Source organism: Dasypus novemcinctus, chromosome 15 (genome assembly GCF_030445035.2).
Source record: "Dasypus novemcinctus isolate mDasNov1 chromosome 15, mDasNov1.1.hap2, whole genome shotgun sequence".
Classification (NCBI taxonomy): Eukaryota; Metazoa; Chordata; class Mammalia; order Cingulata; family Dasypodidae; genus Dasypus; species Dasypus novemcinctus.
The window spans coordinates 33,687,617-33,710,080 of NC_080687.1; the positions used below are offsets into that span (position 1 = coordinate 33,687,617).

At 37.3% G+C, this 22,464-nt stretch overlaps 1 protein-coding gene across 9 annotated transcripts in view; it reads left to right on the top strand.

Moving 5' to 3' along the window:
- NALCN (sodium leak channel, non-selective) overlaps nt 1–22,464 on the top strand; it is a 359,283-nt gene that overhangs the window by 294,756 nt on the left and 42,063 nt on the right. For all 9 annotated transcript variants that reach the window (XM_004458403.4, XM_071208219.1, XM_071208218.1 and 6 more), the window contains 10 exons: nt 371–462; nt 551–673; nt 2,353–2,409; nt 2,631–2,751; nt 2,848–2,979; nt 3,919–4,086; nt 5,738–5,842; nt 9,714–9,820; nt 17,073–17,193; nt 17,279–17,377. In XM_004458403.4, coding sequence (XP_004458460.1) covers nt 371–462; nt 551–673; nt 2,353–2,409; nt 2,631–2,751; nt 2,848–2,979; nt 3,919–4,086; nt 5,738–5,842; nt 9,714–9,820; nt 17,073–17,193; nt 17,279–17,377 — 1,125 coding nt within the window. The remainder of the gene's footprint in view (nt 1–370; nt 463–550; nt 674–2,352; nt 2,410–2,630; nt 2,752–2,847; nt 2,980–3,918; nt 4,087–5,737; nt 5,843–9,713; nt 9,821–17,072; nt 17,194–17,278; nt 17,378–22,464) is intronic.

Consider the following 22,464-nt stretch of genomic DNA (forward strand, 5'->3'; position numbering starts at 1 on the left):
TTCCTATCCCACTTGGCTTTGTTTTTAACCAGAACACTATGTATCCTCTCCCATACTTACGTTCTTAGCTTTTATGCCCCCTACCTCACCACCACTAGGACATCAGTCCCATGAAAGCAAGGATTTTTGAATTTTTTTTTCTTCTTGCGCTATCCCCAGTACTAGAACAGTAACTGGTATCTAATAGGTTCTCAATAAATACGTGCTAAATGAATTACTTGTTAGAGGAAATAATATCCTCACTAAAATGACTCTGACCATAAACTAACATGAACCTATAGATTTTAATTTTCATAAATAGTAAATAATCATATTTGTTCTTCTAGAAAATCTCCCATTTTAATATGCCCCCTTTGAAATTTATTTCTAGCATTCCAATACAGTGAGATATAGAAATGCACAAAGAGAAGACAGTGAAATAAAGATGATCCAGGAAAAGAAGGAACAAGCAGAAATGAAAAGGTACAGGGTGTTGGAATGTGCTGTGGCTCTCATTTTAGAATGGCCAACTCTCCCTCAGCCTTACTCTCCCATAAATTCCCCCCTCAAGGAAAGTGCAAGAAGAGGAACTGAGAGAGAACCATCCGTACTTTGATAAGCCGCTGTTCATAGTTGGACGCGAGCACAGGTTCAGAAACTTTTGCCGGGTGGTGGTCCGAGCACGCTTCAACGCGTAAGTATGCTTAATTTCAGCCAGGTGTTTAGCCAGAGTCGCACAAACAGCAGGAGGGGTTGTCATCAGAAGAAGAAGGAACATGTAATCCTAATGGGGGTCACAAAATAAACCGTGGGCTAATTAATCATGCTGCTCTTCTTTGCAGAGTGGCCGACCAGGTGGAAAACAAACAAAGGTTGCAAGTAGTTAACATTTATATTAATCTCCCTTTTTAAAAGCACTTGGCCATTTTTATTTGACCATTTTAACTGTCACCCAACACATTTATATCAGTGTTATTAACTCCATATTTCCTCTTAGAAATACCGAATCAAAGGGAGACAAAAGACTTGGTGAAGTTCAATGCACAACGTGGTCTTTTAGACTGGTAGTTTTTTTGTGTGCTAAAATATGGTTTATTCTAGAATAATGTTAAATAGAAAAAAGTTGACTAGGGTCTCCATTATCCACTGCTTTGAGAAGAGAATCCACCGGCTGCTGTCTCTATTCCTCTCAACAAGGAAGAAATGCATGAGAGGCTATCAGTATGGTAAACCTTGAGGCGTCTTATCAGTGGCCTCCGTACCTGTAAGCCATTTTTAGAAGGCAAAGGATGGCTGAAGTGGAAGTTTTCTCAGGTATAACTTCAAGTAAATACCCTGAAGACATTTTGAGCCGGGAGGAAGTGTGAAAACTTCCTATGACTTAGTTGGGCCTTCCCTAATGGCAACGTTTAAGCAAATCGATCTCTTGTTGATAATCACTGTCATAACATTCGAGGGCTGGAAGAGACCTCTGGTGTCATTTGGAGATCTCCTTCTTGAGCAGTAGATGGCATTTAGATCCTTGGAGGTTAAAACTTGGCTCAGTCAAACCAGCTGGTGTGCAGTTTGCTCCTGATGGCAGGCTGTTCTAAAGACTTCCACTATTTAAAGCACCTGGGTAATAAGCATTAAAACTTCCCTGCATTTTCGCAAAGTAAAGGAAGAAGCTGGCAGTTTGAAAGTTGATTTGATAGGTTCCCAAAGTGGGTTTGGCTTTGGGAACTTATCCTGTTGGCTGCCTTTGTGCTAACATATAGTTGCTAATTCTCCACTTCTAGTGTGGTGTAATTCTCCCTTTGAAGGCAATATAGCTTATGGTGAATACAACTGACAAAGACTGTTGTCACTAGAGTACCCTCACAAAGATGCAAAGGAGGCTTCACTGGAGACTGGCCACAGGCTTTTTTAAAGTAAAAGTTATGGATCCCCAGCCTCAGAAACTCTACAGAAATTATTCCACAAGACTGCAGTTTAATACAGGATAAAGAATATGGAATGTTTAATTAAATGATTACGAGGAATATCCTTGAGCTATTAAGGTGAAGATTTTAGATAAGTGTTGTAAAAGGAAGTCAAAATTTAATTTTGTAACATCCATGACAGAAATTAATGAACAAAGTCACAAATTTTAAAATCAAATATTTTGAGGAATATGTCACTTTACTTTTATAATCATCAACTGCAAACTCTGACTTTTCTGTCATCTAATGTTCTCCATCTTCCAAGACACATCCAGTTAAAATATTTCATAATGGATTTTTTTATAGAGGACATAAGGGAGAATTCAGGAATATGTGATGTTTGTAAATACTAGGCTACCATGTTATAACTGTTTACTATGTTGCAAAATTTTATGTTTGTTCTATCTTACAGATCTAAAACAGATCCTGTCACAGGAGCTGTGAAAAATACAAAGTACCATCAACTTTAGTAAGCATTACAAACTCAGTTTTCCATACACATTTGAAGTTTTCAGATACTATTTTACACTTTATAAAAACTCTCTTATGTTCTTGCTACACAGTGCGATGAAACAGATGGTTGGGGACTTATAAAAAGTACGACTTATGTTAATAGAGCCCTATCATCATTAACTTTTAGCAGCCTTTCTTGGAGCATTTGTGTTTCTTACTTGGTTTGGTCTTTGGCAGTGATTTGCTAGGATTGGTTACTTACCTGGACTGGGTCATGATCATTGTGACCATCTGCTCCTGCATTTCCATGATGTTTGAATCACCCTTTCGAAGAGTCATGCACGCGCCTACCTTGCAGGTACTGCTGCTAAATCTCAGCTCATAGCCAAGAGGGCAAACACTGACCTGCAGTTTTTCCATTCACGACGATCAAATGACTTTTGCCCATTTTCAGATTGCTGAGTATGTGTTCGTGATCTTCATGAGCATTGAGCTTAATCTGAAGATTATGGCAGATGGCTTATTTTTCACTCCAACTGCTGTCATCAGGGACTTTGGTGGTGTAATGGACATATTTATATATCTTGTAAGTCTTTAGTTATTTCATACATGTAAAATATAGTGATTTTGTAAATGTCCATTTCAAGGAGATAGATTTGGTTTGGTACAAGAGTGAGACATTTGAGTCACGGAAGGTTAAATATCATAATTGAATTATTAAGAAAAGTAGTCCATTTATGCAAAAAAGAAATACACATGTAAATGTAAATAAATAGCATTGCAAATATCTTTGGGTAGTACATAAACCATAATTTCATGTATGAATGGGATATACATCCTAAGATGGTGAATCTAGTTTGCATCCAACAATTCTAAAAAAAAACAAAAATGTCTATATCATATAATTGATTGGCAAGCCCATGTTGTTAAAAGCAGAACTAAAGTGAGTGTGGTTGGACCTCTCTCCCGATTCTAATGAACAAAGTACCTGGCTAAAGCAGGTGACCATTCAACCATTAAGTCAACCTAAATTGGGAAATCATTGGAAGGGACTCAAAGAAGTTTCTTTTTTTATGCCAAAAAGGCATAAAATCTGTCTTTTCATATGCAAAAAAAAGAAAATTGTGGTAATTAAAATGTAGTATGTTGCAGGCCACTAATAAAATAATAAGTATCAGGTCAAAGCAGAAGTATAGTATTCTTGCTAAAAGGAACTTCAATCCTATTGACATCAGCTCAGCCTCCAATGTAGTAAGGGAAAAGAGCAGAAGGTCCTGATGGACACACAGACATTGCGTGGGCAATCCCATTTTCATTCCTTGCATATATCTTGCCACTTTCCTTTGTGACCTCAGAAAGCTCCAAATTGGGTTCACTGTTTAAAGTTAAGAGACTACATATGTAACTGGGAAGTATAGCATGCAAATCTCTGCTCAGTGAAAAGCGGTGTCCAGTTGGTTCCTAGAAAATGTAACAGTCGAAGGTAAATTTTATAAATTCCAGGGATTATTTTTTTTCCTTCAAGGTGAGCTTGATATTCCTTTGTTGGATGCCTCAAAACGTGCCTGCTGAATCTGGGGCTCAGCTCCTAATGGTTCTTCGGTGCCTGAGACCACTGCGGATATTCAAACTGGTGCCCCAGATGAGGAAAGTTGTTCGAGAACTTTTCAGCGGCTTCAAGGAAATTTTTTTGGTATGCTTACAGTTACCCTTTGTTTCCAGTTCACCACGGCCCTAATTTGTAATGTAGTTATTGAAGGGATAAAGCGAATCTTGCTCGTAGGTAAGTCAAGGGCTTTAAAGGGACCTGCAAGACCCAACACACATTCAAAACCTTCACCCATGGGTTCTGGCTTACCTGCATATTTAATGCAATGAACAGTTGGTAAACTAAGAGAAGCACTCTGGAAAGCAATGAAAACAGAATCCAAAGAGATCATATATGCCAGTTCTTTAATTCCTAACTCTTGACCCTAATTTCTCCTCTGGGTTTTAGTTTCCTCTTCTAGAAATTAAGGTTAAGAATATTTAGCACCTTCTACCTCACAAATGTGATTAAAAATTCATGCATTGGGGCATATAATCTCATTCTGCGTGTCTCCTAAAGCACACAGCATAAAATTTCACCCTAGATCTTTGGAGGGTTAACATAAAACTACTTAAAAATGTAAGATACAGGTATACCCTATTTTAAGTAAGCCCAATATGCTATAATTCTTACCAATGTAATTGAGGGGGAAAATATTCTTTTTAGGGTCTTCTAGAAAAAGGACTACAGATTAAAAGAAGAATAAGAGATTTGTTGCTCACAGTCTATTACAGGAGGATCTTTGCCTTACAAAGGAGTGATCAAAGATTCTTTTTATTATTAATGAGTTCTCCTTGTGAATGAAAAACGTGAATTAATTTACATAAGCTTGTTTTATATCTTGCTCTCCAGAAACACCTATGGTAAGAGCATGGCTGTAGTTGAGTTGATTCTAAGTTCTCTTAAAAGCAGGTTGTAATGTAAATATTAGGTTGCTAATTTTCTTTTTAAGTTTTGTTTAAAATTCCGTATTTTCTTTGAGCTAACGCCATAAAACAGAGCCTTTTCATAGAGCTGGAACTGAAGTAAAAAGGAATATCACATGACAGCTACAATACGTAACTGTTTTGACTACCAATAGATTTTAGAATAGAGTCTATTTGTGCCTTTCTCCTGATGATATTTCTGTATGATTTTAGTATATTCAAGGTATATATTTAACCAGTACAGTTTAATGCTTTCTTTAGTATTTTACCCTTTGCCACTTTGCTCTGCTGAGACCAACCAGTCAGCCAGCAGAGGGAGCCTGAGTAAATTAACAGATTTTCTTTTCAGTACACTTATTCCACCACCCCTGGGCACAGCACATTTTCCTGGGCACGCTCATACTCATAAGAAAGCAGAGCAGTGCTACTTCTAATTTAAGCTCTGCTAGTAGAGATCTCAATTCATTTTGAAAAAATGGGGAAAATGTATTTTTACATTTTTCTTTTGTTCCATTAGATGAAATACAGCAAAGTGTTGGCTATAAAATCAGAAAAGTCCAAGTCATATCTAAAATATCTTAGCCTGTTTTCTTACATGAAAGGCATAAGTTTTTGTTTTAAAAATTCAAAACCTGTTGCTAAATATCTTGTTTTTACATTCCAGTAAGGCTAATTGAATGACCTATAGTGGAGAAGTTTAAAGATAGCATAAAAAGACCATGTCTGTCCTACAATGTGATCTAAAAAAGTTCCTGCCCACATCACTGTACAACCTGAACTTGATGCTGAGTTTTTACCAAGAGATTTAATGTTCCATCAATTTATTTCAGGTCTCCATTCTTTTGCTGACGTTAATGCTTGTTTTTGCAAGCTTTGGAGTTCAGCTTTTTGCTGGAAAATTGGCAAAGTGCAATGATCCCAACATTATTAAAAGGGTAAGATGCTCCTCTCTGTCTTTTAGAAAAATCTTCAGCACAGTCACTCAAGATTCCAGGGGTTTATAACTGAGAGCCTCAGAAGCTTTCCCTATACGTCTTCCCTAGCTTAATCTTGACTCTGTTGTCACACAAGACTCCTATCAATGAACAATCTCATGCAAAATATACAAGAGTCAAAGTTTATCTTTCACACTTCCTTTCCCAGTTTTTTAGTTATTATTATTTCTCTGCTTTCAGCATTCTCCGTATTAGGAAACCACATTTGTTCTTAGCTGCCCCGAATCTTCCCCGTTATGACAACTAACAAGGGCTCCAGCAAAGGCCCAAGTTTAAACCCTTTTGCTGCTGCTTTTCTAAGTATCTTTTTTTCTTCAGTCATTATTAGCAGGAGGAGGCTAGCTGCTACAACAACCCAAATATTCCGGAGGCTTAACATAATATATAATAAAATTTAGATGTTACACCTTGGGTAGGTGGGAAAACTATCCTGCACTGGCCACCAAGGGATTCCAACTTTGTCTATGTCCTCAAAGTCTTCTCCATTTAGTCACCAGATTAAGATAAAGAACCACTCCTATCGGAAAGGACAACAGGGCAAGCCTAGAAGGGCACATAGCACTTCTTCCCACATTCCACTGGATAGGGCATGGCCTCACTGTATTGGAAGGGAGGCCAGGACTGGTCATTTGTTGGGATGCTCTGGGGGCAAAGGGAAGAGGGACACAGTTCAGTTAATAATTAGCCGTTTTCTGTCACACAGTCAAATCCCATTCCCTTAGGGTTCTGCCTTATATTACAAATAGATTAATGAAATAAACCAAGCTCTGCTTCTGTATAAACTAGCTAAAAAACTTTCTTTTCCACTCAGGTAAAATAATGCCTTGGAACAATTAAAATGTGTAATTCTAAAAGTTCTAGTAGAGCTGATCCACAATATTGCATATTTCCAGCAAATATGGCTATGTAGGAATTCCCAGGCTTCTAAATACAAAATGTATTAATTCCCCATTATTTATAAAATACAGATTATATAGCATCTTTATCCTGTCAAAAATACATTATCAATTCTATTATTAATGAATATTTCAGGAAGTGGCAAACTGGGAACATTGTTAGTTTGGGTAGACCTTCTATTATTTCACAAATCATCACATAGTTTGCTGCTTCCTTCAACTTCCTTTCCCAGAGGTTCCAGGAACTTCAATAACCCTGAGAAGACATAACAAGGAACATGACATGAAGGTCACTGTGTACCAAATTAGCTAAAGAAGGAAGTAATAAAAGCTAATGCATTAGTCCACAAGCTTCCATGAGAAAAGATGGGTTATTTTAGATCCACACTGAAAAGAGACCAGAAAGATAATAACAGCAATTCAAGATGAAGCCTGTTAGGAGCCTTGGGTGACTCAGTATATTAATAACACCCTAAGAGCTTTGTGATTTTATGTTATCCACTCATACCCAGCCCAAGCTAAAGATGGATGACTTGTATGGGGGTTAGGGAGCACACAGTGGGATGGACGTACACACAGACATCATGATCATGGCCCTCTTTCCTAGGGCAGGGAGGTCTCTGTGGAAGGTTCATAAGAAAGGCCCAAGGATAGTTAGCCCTTGTAGAGAGCATCAGCATCAAGCAGAGTAATCGAAAAAAATTGCCTAGGGAGAAGCAGTCTATGTCTTTACATCAGGACAAACTCTTTTCCATTCCCAATAAAGGAGCCAAGGTCAAGAACACCATGTGAATGTGTCCCCCGCAGAATTTCAGCCCATCTTTCTAAAGGAAGAGACACACCCAGGGAAAAGCTAAAGTTAGACTTACCAACATTTGGTCATAAAGCTCACCTTTAAAAGCAACCAAGTTTGAGTTGTGGGTGCTGTGCTTTTCAGTTAGGAGATGTTATTTTACTAAGCACATCCTTCTCCTGCTCTCTTCACTCCAGTTTGGCCGCAGGTCTTGAGGTCACAATAGATAGAGGTAGGGATCTTAGAACTTAGTCACCAAACCCTGGAAAGAAACTCTAAGAAAACCTTTTGACAAAGAGTAGTTAAATACCGATCGTGTACGGGGCACCATGGCAGGGGAAATGGGGAAGACAAAAAATAAAGAGGTTACTGCTCCTGCTTTTGCAACATTTTCTGTCCAATCAGAATGTATATTTCATATTTAAGCAACTGTAAAATATAGTCAGGAGTTAAAAGAGGACAAGAGAAGCAGAAATAATGTGTAATCTGATTTCAGTTGAGGAGGTAGGATTTAAGATGAACAGAAAAGGGGTGTCCAAGCAGAGGAAGGAGTAGGAAGAAAGATAGAAAACATGTAAGGAGGAGTCACTGGCACAGAGACAAGGAAGAAAACAAGGAGGAAATGGCTTTAGAATAAAGCATGGGATTGGAGTCTGGGCCTCCCTGAGAATCCTGCTTCAATCCTAGTAGTAGATGTGACAGCTTTGTCTGGCTTAGTAATCCCTCTGAGCCTGTCTCCTTCTTACACGGTGGTATTATAAAGATAAAATTAACTTCCTTATATACAAAATACCTACCCCAACCTCTGAGAGTAAACTGTTCACTTCCCTCCCATGTAGAAAAGAACTGAAAAACAAGGCCAAAAATGTAGGTCAAGGAGACATCTTCAAGAACCTGAAATGCCAGACTGGAGTTTGAAATACCTTTGATGAAAAATGAGAAGCCTTTGAAGTTTGTGGGCAGAAGCACAGGCATTTATTAGTGCTTACAATGTATGCAGCACTCTCCTTAGCGCTGCTGTGGCTTAGCTACCCACATTCTACTGAGGAGGGAAACAAGCATGGAGGGGTTAAGTAACGTGCTCAATGACGCCCATCGAGCAAGCAGGGAAGCTAGGATTCAAGGCCAGGCAGCATGGTCCCATAGCTCAGGCTTTCCACCGGAACACGAGGCTGCCTTACCCAATCCAAGGTGGGCTCCGGTGGGCTTCAAAGAACAAACTAGACCCAACACATCATGGGGCTACAATGGATACACTGTAGCACAGTCATTTAAAATAATGTAGTAGATGAATATGTATGACTGTTAAAAGGTAATTGCAATATATTTTTAACTGAAAAAGCAGTCTGTAGAATAGCAAAAACTCTATGATCTCATGTATATGCATAGGAAAAAAAAAAAGACTGGGGAGATACATGCCAAAAATCCATTGTGTTTGTTGGTGGGTAATTGTAGGTTGCTTTAAAGAAAAAAAATTGTTATCCAAGTTAAGCAAGTTAAGTTAAAGATACATTATTATTTTTGTAAAAAGTTTTTTTTTTAAAGAATGTTGTTGATAGTCTTGAAAGAGGTAATGTTGGCATTGGTAGAACAAGTGGAAATAAGAAATAAGACTGGGGTCACGGACCACGAGGAAGAGGAAACGCCCAAGGCAACTCAGGGCTATCGCTGTTGGATTGCTGGCAGGATTCTGGTGCCACTGACAAAAATGAAGAAGCCAGGAAGAGGCATGTTTTAGCGTTGAAAATGGCTTTAAACAGATGAAAAATTTGAAGCTCTGTTGAAATATGTAATTGGTGATCAAAACATTTACCATATACACCTGTGCAGAACAGTTTTAGGCTGAAAATATGAAAATCATAGCCAAGGTTTAAAAATAATAAAAGGAGGGGAAAAACGGGCAGAAAACGAGTCAAAAACTTCTTCTCACTGATGTTTTCAGCATCAATTTCTATCTGCCCATCTCCAAAGTCTTGTTACTTTTTGCGGCAGAGCTGTCCACATCGTTGTTGTGATTTAAAAGTCTTTTGATAGTCTATGTAAAAAGCATTTCCTGTCTTTTAGATCTTTTCTGAGCTCACTCTCTGACCAGGTGTCCCCTCTTTTATTTTTCCTATTTTAGGAAGACTGTAATGGCATATTCAGAATTAATGTAAGTGTGTCCAAGAACTTAAATTTAAAATTAAGACCTGGAGAGAAAAAACCTGGATTTTGGGTGCCCCGTGTTTGGTAAGCAATTATTATTGGAAAAATACCCTGAAGGATGCTCTATTTATCAGTTTAAGGTTTTAAATCAGTATAATATGGCATGCAACTAAGAATAATTCTTTTAGGTAGATTAACATAATTTTGAGTGATACAAAGCACAATATTGAATTACAACTGTCTACAAAAACAAAGTAAATCAGAGAGAAAGTGTCATATTGAGGTCCATGTTGCTTCTCTGAAATTAATAACTTTAGTAAAAGAAGTATGTATCTGTATTTAAATACCTTTAAAATTAATAAGACTAAAAACCTTTAGTAAAAGAAGTGTGTATCTGTATTTAAATTCCTTTAAAATTAATAAGACTAAAAAGGGGGTTCTATCAAATTAAAACCAAACTAGTCTTGATAAAAACGTAGACTTCTTTAAGGAAGGAACTGAGATCTTCCTAACAGTAGTAGAGAATCTTAAATCATGGAGCTAGTTCAATTTTAAAATCCATCTACATTGAAGAATTTCCGTTTTTGAAAAAACAGAGGGAAATCATCAATAATATAATTGATCATGATCATGATATCTAATGCTCTCTTTAAAATTCACTTTTCTTGCAAATGCTTTTCAAAGCATATGCATCAAAGATGGAGTCGCCTATAGCTTCTTTCTTACCCATTTTACTATGAACATGAATGGAATCTCTAAATCTTCATTGATGAACTGTGTGTTCTATCAACATTATTTGTCCCTTTTTACCTGTATTTCTTTATTTTATTATTGCCTTTTAGAAAACATGAGTGAACAAAGCAACTACTCTGCTTTGTCACAATTGATATTCTCTCTTAACTGTCAAAGCCCTTTAAAGGGAATCACATTTAACCCAAATATACACTAGGACTCATGTTATCTTGCTATGGAATTTCCATGATATGAAATTCATTTTTAGAAACAATTTGATGCAATTTATATTGAATTTTTATTTTTTAAAATACCCAAGAACTATGGAAAAAATTAATTTTGGGGTTGTGTTCCTTGAGCTTGGGTAGAGAGGTATATAACACATGGGAATATCCCATCCCAGTGCTAACTGGAAAAGTAGTCTAAAGAAGCGTAAAAGTTTGTTTTTGTGAGATGAAAATTCATTACTATACCATAAAAAATGTATAGAGGACATTAAATGAGATTTTTTTCCTTGCTGTTTTGGAATTTTGGTTAAAACCTCAAAGATGAGGACAATAGGAAATGAAGTATCTTCTCATTTAAAAAGACCAATTAGACCCATCCCAGAAGAACTTAATTTAAAAGATTATCCACACCCATCACCCAGTTCCAGCTTATAAAAAAGTGTTTTGGTCACTGCCTATCCACTCCTTTGCCGAAAGAGGGATCCCCCTCCTTAAGTAGTATGAGATGGCTGAACACAGGATACCCAACTCTGACAGATGAAACCAAACAGAAGTTCATCAACCAAACATACCGCCCCAGAAGAGTATACAGCACGCCACACAGGGCCACACGGGGATTGCACTTGGGAATAGGGTAAACGGGCAGGGGCTGTGGGAGGCAGACTTTGTAGTAATAAGAGAATGCGGTGAACTGTGGTTCCCATAGAAGGAAGTGATTGGCTTGTTTGGATAGTTTTGCAGGCTGTCAGGGAAGTAAAATCCATTATGGTGAGGACCAGATAAGGTGCAACTGGTTCAGATGATAGAGGAATGAGCTGGGTAGGAGCCTTTCACACTGGGTAGGTGAGGGACAAAATGGGGTCCCTGTTATGGGACGAGCGGGGTTCCTGTTGCGGGACGAGTAGGGTCCCGTTGTGGGACGAGAGGGGTCCCTGGCGTGGGGAAGAAAGCCTCGTACGGCCGCTGAGGCTTCCCTCGGGGGCTCCGAAGGCGTGGAGGGCGCACGACTCAGGAAGGAGTCGCGGAGACAGGCTGATGGCACAAGTCTGGTTTATTGCGGAGGGGGATGCAGATTTATAGGATTGGGGAGTGGTGTGGCGGGTTTTGATTGGCTAGGGCAAATGCTGTTTCCATATAAGGCAATGTTCTGGCATTGGGCTAGTGATTGGCCAGTAGAGTATGTGCTAACTCCTGATAGGCTGAAGCTGTTGCTAGGCAAACAGCGTACTAAGAGATTAGGTTTAAGGGAGGGGGGAGGGGAAGTGAGAGCTGGGCTAGGCGGGAGATAGGAAGGGGGAGGGCGGTGCCGGCTAGCCGTTAGCAGCAAAGGCCTAGTCAGGCGTGGTCACCTTGTCTAGGCCCAGTGGGCAGAGGCGGTGTCACCTCTTGCCGCACTGTTTGTCACTGAGGCAAGCCGGGTGCCCCTCCTCCCACAGGTAGGTAGGAGGATATATCTGGCAAGAGCAGGGTTAGGCTTCTGGGGCCCTATGAGACTCAGATGTCAAGGTCTCTGAAAATTTAGGCCTTAGATTACAAAAAGAAAACTATATATTCAGGAAGTAACTGAATTCATAGGAGTAGAGAGTGCTGATGCATCCCCCCTCCCTTCACAATGGAAAAAGGCCGGGGTGGGGGGGGGCGGGCAGTGTATTAGCCAGAGTTCTCCAGGGAAACAGAACCAACAAGAGATATCTGTAAATATATTATGGGATTTTTATAAGAATTGCCTCACACAACTGTGAAGATTCCATAGGGCAGGCAGCAAGCTGGGAACTCTGATGAAGGTTTTCCATGAATTCCCCAGAAAAAGCTGGCTGGCAGAAGTAGAGATGGAAATTCACTTCTCCTTTTAATGCCTTCAATTGATTGGATAAGATGTCTCTCACTCTTGAAGGTAGTTGATTATAGATGTAATCAGTCAGAGATACAATCAACTTACTGATGATTTAAGTCCTCACAGTAGCAAGAAGGCCAGTGCTTGCTTGACCAAACAACTGGACACCATCACCTGGCCAAGTTGACACATGAACCTAACCATCACAGGATGCTTTCCACCCCACTCACGAGGACTCCCAGTGACCACTTTATGTCACAGATTGACAAGGCAAGGAGAGAAGCACCAGTGGGCAAGCTGCTCTTTACCATCTTGCAAAGCAGGGTTATCTGGTGTTACCTCAGAGCCAAGCAGTTATTCTCTAGGGTCACCTGGTAGGAGGAACCATCTTGATGGAAACCTGCAATGAAGGGCTGTCTACCAGGGAGCAGGAATCTTCATCAAAAGAGGCCTGTGGTGTTTTTCCAGGAGCAGGAGCGGTGCAGGCCAGATACTGTATACTCACAGCAGGTCTGGGACTGTGGGATGCTCTCGTGCCGGGAGTGTGTCAAAGGAATAGAGAAAAGTACCACATGAAAGACTAATGGCTGCTGTAACAACAGCCACAGTGGCCAGATGCCAGGAGCATAAGAAACACAAGACTTTGACTGCATTTGTCTGACTATACCCTACCCCAGTCCTGTAAGAATCAGATGGTGGCCTGTAGAGGAGATGTGAAACAAGGGGTGTCAGATACACTTATTCCTATCCTTGACCCATGGCTCAGGCTTGTGCTGCTGAGGATGGGGCCACTGTACTTGTTATGTGATCAAAGGTTAGATTTTAAATGGACTGAACTTTTTTAGACTGACACTTATCTTTTGGGTAAAAGTGACTAAAAATCTTTGGGATCTCCCAGTAAGTCAGGAAGGGAGATGGAACTATTTGAAGGCACTGTTGGGGGAAAACTAAACCTGTTTGTAGATGGACCTGTGATATTCAATCTGATCCATGAAATGAGCTGCACATGACTTTAAGTATCAGAGTTCATTGAATTGTAATGTTTTATGTAAGTTATTATTTGGGATTTCAAGTTCAATGACATTTTAAAATCATAAGAGAATAAAGGAGCTTCCCTTGAACATCTTACCAATAGCCTTGGTCCATTCATTCAGGATATTGTGACTCGGATTAGTTGTAGTGAAATAAATATCCTTGTTCAAATAAATGCCAACCATAATGTGATCATTTTTACATTTTCCTTCTGCAAAATAGTTCATCAAGAGTTAACAGCTAAAATTTGTGTAATTTTATATTGCCTTAATCAGATCTTGTAATTAAGAAAATAACTTATATCTGGAGATTGGCCTAGAGGAATGCTTTCATAATTAAAATTTAGGACAAAAATATACAGTATCTAATTCAGTAGAAAGTCTAATTTCTGTCATCTCTCCTCAGATGAATTCATTTTCTTCTGAATCACTCTCAGATTTGATGAGATCAAAATTACTTCAGTAAAATGGATTCAACATATTATATATTATAAATTTGTGTGTTTTATTTTAAGCAGAGGACTAGAAGATAGGAAAATAGCATACGTGAGAGAAAAGTCAACCAAGTATTCCATTCTATAATAAATATTTATTGAGTGCTTACTGTTTTGCCAGGTATTATATTTGACACAGTGATACAACCATAAATAAGCCATGGCCCCTGACTCCTAGGAGCTTAAAGTCAAGAGAACAGAAAAAGAAATTACCAATAATTTAATAATGTGTGCTGATGGATTTGATAGTACAGGAATATGCCCTTAAACTCACCTCTGATTCAACTACATCTTACCTCTATGTAATTTGGGGTCATACCATGATCATTGTAAACAACAGGAGGTCAGGTTTTATGGGGTGTGAGACAATTTACAGTACCTTGTTTAAGAAAAATAATATAGAACTTCCTTACTTTTTAAAGTTTAGTGAAAAATAAATGATGATGTGAACCCACCGCTGGAGCCCCTCCCAGAGCAGTGGAAGGGGCCTGTGGAAGGGAGGGGCCCTGAGGCCTGAGCATTAGTAGATTCTAGGATAGAAAGGGAAAGAGTACAATGGGCATGATATACAGGAGAGTCACCTAACCCAGACTGTGATAGGATCAGGGAAAGGGCCTAGAGAAGAAGCCACGTTAGTTAATCTAGAAGGATAAACAGGAATTAGGCAGGTAGAAAGAGAAGGAGTCAAGAGCCGGTGAGAAGGAAGAGCTAGGGTAGGCAAGGCATTGCCAGTCGAGGAAACTCTAGTTACAAAAACCCAAGGCAAAAGAAATCCAGGCACACTCCAAGAAGTACAAGAAGTTGGTGACTTCTTTAGATGACTGAAATGTGTAGCGCAGGGGCCATTTTGGACAGTGTCACTTTCTGCATTTCCACATTGAGGGCAGAGGCCATGTCAACTGTCCTCTGTGGTGCCCTGACCTTCCCCACTGGAGGAGCTTCTCTTGTTAGCATGATGTTTGGAACCTTGGAGAACTTTTCATTGCGAGATAAACGATTGAGCAAATATTGAAGTCAAAACCAACGTCTTACAAGAACATAATCTTTTAAAGATTTTCCAGGAAAGATACTTGAACAACCTTTCCAAGTTAAGGAAGGACAACATATAAAATTTATAACAATGAATTTAGGATTTATTGTAGTCCTCTGTAGTTATAGGTAAAGTTTCAACCTTTCTAATTTTGGAAGCATGAAGAAAATATAAATAACTGTTTTATATAATTAAGTTTAAAAAGATTATTTTTAAAAAATACAATGTGATAATGTTCTTCCAACTACATAATTGTATGATCCTGTATTATTTCTTGGTTTATCCTAAAAGTGTATTTTTAACATATTCTAATTTCTAGAGGATGTGGAACATGAAAGTAGTCTGAGTTACTGCCAATTCAGCTTAAAAATCACTTTTACATAAAGAAAATGTATAGGTAAGAAAGTTCAACATTAGATCTGACAGCTGGCTCATATTGGTTAAAAAATCCTTATTCAAGCAATCTGTGGCATTTGTAGAAGTCTTACAGTTTCTGCCTACTGTAAAATATATTAAATGTAATTGAAAACCCCTAAAGGAAAAGTTGCTAGGGAAAAAAATCTAGGCAAATATACTTGCATTTTCATACATTTAAAAAAATAATCTAAATCAGAATCCCAAAAATATGAATTTCTGAGTGGAGCTATTGTACTATATAGAAAACATTTCTACCAATAAGCCTTAAACCCTTAGGAGCAAATCAGTTCCAGTTTTATGTTTTCCTATTAGATTGCCATCTATTTAATAGTGAAATAAAATTTATAAAAGTAGATCTCATGATTGTCTCTATAAATTAAAAAAAAAATAAAAGGTGGTAGAAAAATAATTAACCAGATTCCTCCCAGGGTATTGCCTTTCATGAGTATTAAATTTTGATAAATGAGCTTGCAGAAAAAAAAATTATCAAAATATAATTTAGAATAAGCTTCCGTAGACTATTTTATTCAGTAGTCCTAAGCTAAATAAGTAATCAAATTTAGGAAATGTAATGATGGTCCATGATTTTCTAATGTGTGGTTATCTAAATCTTTTTATTGGATTAATAAAAAATTAATAATCTTTAAATAGCCTCCAATAAGGGGAGAAGGAAACAAAAACAAAGCTGCTTCCACTAACAACAACAAAAAAGTTAATTTAGACTTTTAAAGATTGAAGTAGAAGCAGTATCAATACAAAGGATAACTTTTGTGATGGAAAGGGAAAAAAAGCATAAATCTGTCAGAAAAAAAAACAAGAAATGGTATCCCCTCCCGGCCAAAAAAGGAGTTTGGGCATCAGGAATCAACTGTGGGTGTAGACAGCAGACTCTGCAGTGGAGTCACATGAACTATCTATTGAGAGCACTCAGAGTTACTGAGAGAAAAAAAATCCAACTGCAATAGAGTGATCTGGAAACATACCAGCTATGAACAAAAACTTCTTGCCGCTTCAGTGACTTCTAACTGCATCGCTGTTTTACAGCATAATGTCCCCAGTGATGATACAGAATGAAATGAAATGGCCAAATTCTATACTGTATACTTTTTATACAACACTGGAATTCTAATGTATGTCTTTAGAATGTTTTTCATTTATAAAGGTATTTTAAAATGCACATCCAAATCCAATGTCCCATTTATGAAAATCTCCTGAACAATTTCTAACCAGAATGTACATGTCTAGCCTTCAGAGTAATTAGGAAAAGCCAGAAGTGTTGCAGAACCTCTAGGGCTTTTAACGCCATGCATTGTTAGATGGAAGTTAGAAGCAGAATTGTTTAGAATATTGTTTTAAATTTAGAACAGTCCATCTTTACCCTATGAACATAAGTAAATTATAACACATTAATTCATTATTATTATTATTATTATTATTTAGGTAATGAATTCCATATAGCCCATCATCCCAACTGCCAAATATACCTTGCATCCTAATTGGAAAGAACAGATATTTGCCTCAGGGTGCTTCTCACAGGAATTTCACAGAACATTCCTTTTTCTGAATTGCAGGGCAAACCCTCGGAACTTTAATTTTGACAATGTAGGAAATGCTATGTTGGCATTGTTTGAAGTTCTCTCCCTGAAAGGCTGGGTGGAAGTAAGGGATGTTATTATTCATCGTGTGGGGCCGGTAAGCAAGCACATCAAATCCTTTGAACGCTTCAAGAGCTGCTTTCATTTGCTTTGATGAATAACCATATTTTTCATTTATGCAGATCCATGGAATCTATATTCATGTTTTTGTTTTCCTCGGTTGCATGATTGGACTGACCCTTTTTGTCGGAGTGGTTATTGCTAATTTCAATGAAAACAAGGTAAGAATTCTTGGTTTGAATACCACCGGGTAGTTCTTTCCTAGTCCTTCACTTTGAGGTGTTTTTCCACACACGACATGAAGTTGCATTAAATTGCACTGTGCCTGGGGTAAATAATCTCTGTTCCTATTTTACAAGCTACCTCATTCCTGCCTTTCAGGTACGTTATTTAGAGTACAATTCTCTTGCTAAATTTACCCTTTTGGTAACAGTGTCATTAATTCCCTGACAACACATCTCCTATTCAAATTGAAAGGATGTGCAGCAAGTTATTAAAATACCCAACCTGAAACCGATTCACTGATCATGGTTAATATTACTTTCAGAAAATGTAAATTGTATGCTTTTTTTTAAACTAAGTAGGTGAACTCTAAATTTTGATGGGGTGGGGGGTCTGGTAGAAATTCTTAAATCCTAAAGTATAGAATGAAAATAAGATTTGCTAATTTCATATAAACTGTATACACTTAATGAATTCATGAAACAAACTGAGTTCCTAACTGCTCTATATTATCAGTACAAGGACTCACAAATGAGAAAACACAAGTGTAGTTTCGTCTCAAAAAGTGAGTTTGGGGATAACATTCCTTTAGGGCTCCATCCCTCCATTGCCTAAGGGGTAGTTTTTGGAATCATACATCTATTGTGCACTAAGATTTTACATATATTTCTAGCAATGCTCACAACTCTGAAATGTACTATGGAAGAAAAAGAAGGTTAGAGCGGTTAGGAAACTTCTCTGAGGTTCACAAGAAGTAAAAAGGGGGACCAGAATTCAGAACCAGGTCCGCGTTACTATAGAGTCTGTGCTTCTTCGAATGCAAGTATATAAAAATGCCTGCTACCTTTCTGCATTGAATTAAAGCTAGATTTGCCTACAAAGCACATACTGTTAGATGTTATTCATGCCCAGGACTGATTTGCACGCATTCACATCAGAGCTCTTTGGTTTGTGTAGCTGCCGTGTGGGACTGCATCGTTCAATGTCCCCAGGCGCAACGTGTGTGGTAGCAGTTACTCATTTCTAGAACTGCCTCCAGTCGATTGCCACCTTTGATGTGTGCCTAATGAGTATGTCATTTCATCCAGGCTTTCAAAGGACATGATTTGGAAATCCCTCCTTTGGGCCCCGATACTCCTCTGACTCACAGAAACAAGGAATTTTAGAGTTAGAAAGAATGGTAGAGATCATGTTGCCCAGCCCCACCATTTTACTTCCTAACACATTCAGAGATGAGTTTCTTTAAGCCCCACAGAGTATTCCATTTAATACCAAGCAGAAAGAGGAAGATGGGTCTTTTAGATGCCTTTGAGCTGTGCAATGGAGCAGACACTGGGAATTCCAGAATCTGAGCAGAAGTTAACGAGTCAATTAACAGAAGAGTTTAAGCTCTGCTTGCTCAAAACGCTGTGGGCCAAGAGTTTGCTCTGTGCAGGCACCTGACTTCAAGAGCCCCAGGTCCTATGGCAGCCCAAAATTCAGCACCTTAAATGGCATCGTATAACATGTTCAATAAGTAGAAACAAATGTGTCCTTAATTGCAACTCTTGGATTTACTAAAATGGCTGAAGTAGGTCAGATAACCAGAGAGAGTCTACTGGCAAAGCTCACTGTGTTTAGGTCCCAAAAGAATAGAGAAGACTCCTGGCCGAGGGAGTGGGGAAGGCACATATATAAGTTCAAATGGGTGCTTAGAGAAAGGAAAATTAGAAGAAATCACAATACTAAACTTGGCACACTTGATTATTTCATTGAGATGTAAATTTCCAAATGATGTAAACCGTTTAGTGATATATTTTTTCTGCAAGGTTTTGGAAGGTAGCATGTGAATTTTTATACAAATCAATTGTTTATTTTTTCACTCAGATTTATTTGAGCGCCTACTAGGTGCCAGATACTTGTGTCTGGTGCTGAGAATATAACAGTGAACTAAACAGATAAATATATCTGTCCTCATGGAGTTAATGGTCATATCCAAGGATATATTAAAAATTTTCTAAACACATAGGTAATAAACAGATATAAAGACATTGAAAATAAGGTACAATTTGGAGGTGATGTTTTCACAATTCAGAATTATGCAAGGCAGGAAAGACAGCCTCTTGGTTCTATAAGAATATGACTTCTTTAGAAAATGGAATCCTCTTTTAAAAGTTTAAAGTCTATGCCAGTAATATGGTTCATAACTTTCCCTACTATAAGACAATGTTTAGATTAATAAACTTAATTTGACAATAGTAAACTTTAAAAGGTTTTCATATACTAATAAGCAGATGAAATCCTCATTTTTATTATTCTTTCAGATCCTTTCATAGATCAACTTTCCAAAACATCTTCACTTTTGTATAAGAAAAGAATAATCAAATATTATAATTATTAATAATATTATAAATAATAACAGTGTCCAGAGAACAAGTATGTATTTCCAGGTTGTGAGAAAAGTGGGTTAGCAATATTCATATTAGAAAAATTAATTAAAAGCAAGTATCATTATTAAGAATAAATATAATTAATTATAAAAGAATCTAATCACCAAAAAGGTAAAGAATTCTTATATCTCAAAATATATGAAGCAAAAATTAACCAAATAATAAAAAGACGTTAGTAAATCCAAAATCATGGCAAGAGATATTAACATTTTTTCCAAGAAACTCATAAATCAAATGGGGAGAAAAAAGAACATACAAGATTTGGACACAATAAAGGAATTTGGTCTAGTGGACATGTAAAGAACACAGAACTCAATAATGTGAGAACATGCATTATTTTCAAGTACAAGACACATCCTCTACAAACCATAAAATAATAATTACCAAAGAATCAATATTCTCTGACTATAATTTTAAAAATAGTGAAAAATCCTCATACTTTGTAAATATTGAGACACTATTCTATATAATTTATGGGTTAAAGAAGAATTATAATAGAAAATCACAAAATGTTTAGACATGCATAATAAAAAAATACATTTCAAGGCATAGAAAAATCAGCAATTAGAGGGACATTTATAGCTTTAAGTGCATATGTTAAATAAAAATAAAATATGAAATATTAACATGTCAAATATCCACATCAATAAGTTATAATAAAAAGAACAATTAAAAACCAAAGAATGTAGGAGGAAGAAAGTAACAAAGATAAGGATAGTAATTAATGATATTGACGAAACAGCAACTAGAGAAAAGTTCAAGAATGATAAAGTCTGGTCCCTTTTTTAAAAATTAGCAAGGTTAAGCAAGAGCAAAAATGCAAAAACGTAAGCAGGCTATAGTGATTAAAACAGCATAAATATTGTCACAGGGATAGAAAATTAGTCTTACAGGCAAAACAGAAAGCTCCAGGACAAACAGAAATAGTGTAACAAATCAGTAGAGAAGGATGAGACCATCAACAGATGATGCTGGATAATTGGCTGTGTGTATGTGAAAAACAAAATGGAGATCCCGAATTCACAGGGTACTCAAAAATGAATTCCAGATGAATTAAAGACCTGGATATGAAAAGTAAAACTTCATTTTTTAAACAATGCATAGTTTAAGACCCTGGAGTAGTTGCAGATTTCATGGTATTAACCAAAATTTAAAATCCATAGAAGAAAAATTATAAATTAGCTTACATTAAATTTAAAACTTCTGAATGATAAAATACATTATAAGCAAAATAAAAATGCAAGCTAAGAGGAAATATTTGCAACTCAGAAAACTGACAAAACATTAGTGTCCAGAATATATAAAGACATTCTACAAAACAATAAAAAGTGAAGAGCAAAATGCAAAAATGAGCAAAGAATATGAATTGACAATTGATGGAAGAAGATACAGAAATCACTAATAAATGCATAAAAATGCTTCATCTCATTAATATTAAACAAAATTAGATATATTTTACACAATATGGCCAAAGTAAAATATTTGATAATGTCAAGCATTGCAAAAGTAAAGGAGAAATACTTAGATACTGTTGATGCAGAAAATGTTTGGTTATTGCTCTTGGGACAGTACTTGGAAATATATGTTAAGTGTAAAGATCCATAGAATCTGAGAGCCCTGCAATTTCTCTACTAGAACTTTGCTTTGAGACAACACATGTATTTGTTGCAGCATTGTTTATAGTCCATAAACCTAAAATAATAAATTGTGCTCCATTTGTATAGTAGACTACTATATAAGCAATTAAAAAGAACAAATCAGACCTAGATGTTTGAAAAACATATTATTAAATGAAAAGAAAATCAAACTTGCACACATCTTAGTTTGCCAGAACTGCTAAAACAAAGTCCCACAGACTACCTGATTTAAACAACGGTCTGGAGGCCACAAGTCTGAAATCAAGGTCTCAGCAAGGCCATGCTCCCTCTAGAAGGCGATAATCCGTTCCATGTCTCTTCCCTGGTTTCTGGCAGGTGCCTGACAATCCATTCCATTCTTTGGCTCTTGGCAGCATAACTCAATCCCTGCCCTGTCACATGGCCATCTCTCTCTCTCTCCCCCTCCCTCTCTTCTCCCTCTCTCTCCCTCTCTCTCCCTCTCTCTCCCTTTCTCTCTCTCTCTCTCTCCCTCTCACTGGCTATGGCCAAATTTCCTCTGCTTATAAGGACACCAGTCATAATGGATTTAGGATCCATCCTAATCAGTTTAAATAATAAATCTCCCAAGATCCTATTTCCACATTGGATCACATTCACTGAACAGGGGCTGTAAACTTGAAATATATATATATATATTATATATATATGTATATTTATTATATATTACATATATATACATGGAGGATAGCATTTATACAAATTTTTAAAATTCAAAACAAATGCCTTCTTATTTATTTACACATGTGTAAGTAGCAAAAGTATGAATACATTAATGGAGAGGATCAGGTTTGGGAAGGAAACGAAGAACGGGCTTAGAAGTGTGGGTGGTTTTAGATGCATCTGTAATATTTTATTTCTTAAAAAAAGGATGTGAAACAAATACGGAAAAATGTTAGCATCACTTAAGTCTGGGTGGTGGATTCCCAAGTATTATTATTTGCTGTATTTTCATGAGGTCAGAGAGTTAGGCAGACCCTAGACTGTACTGGACCTTGCTGG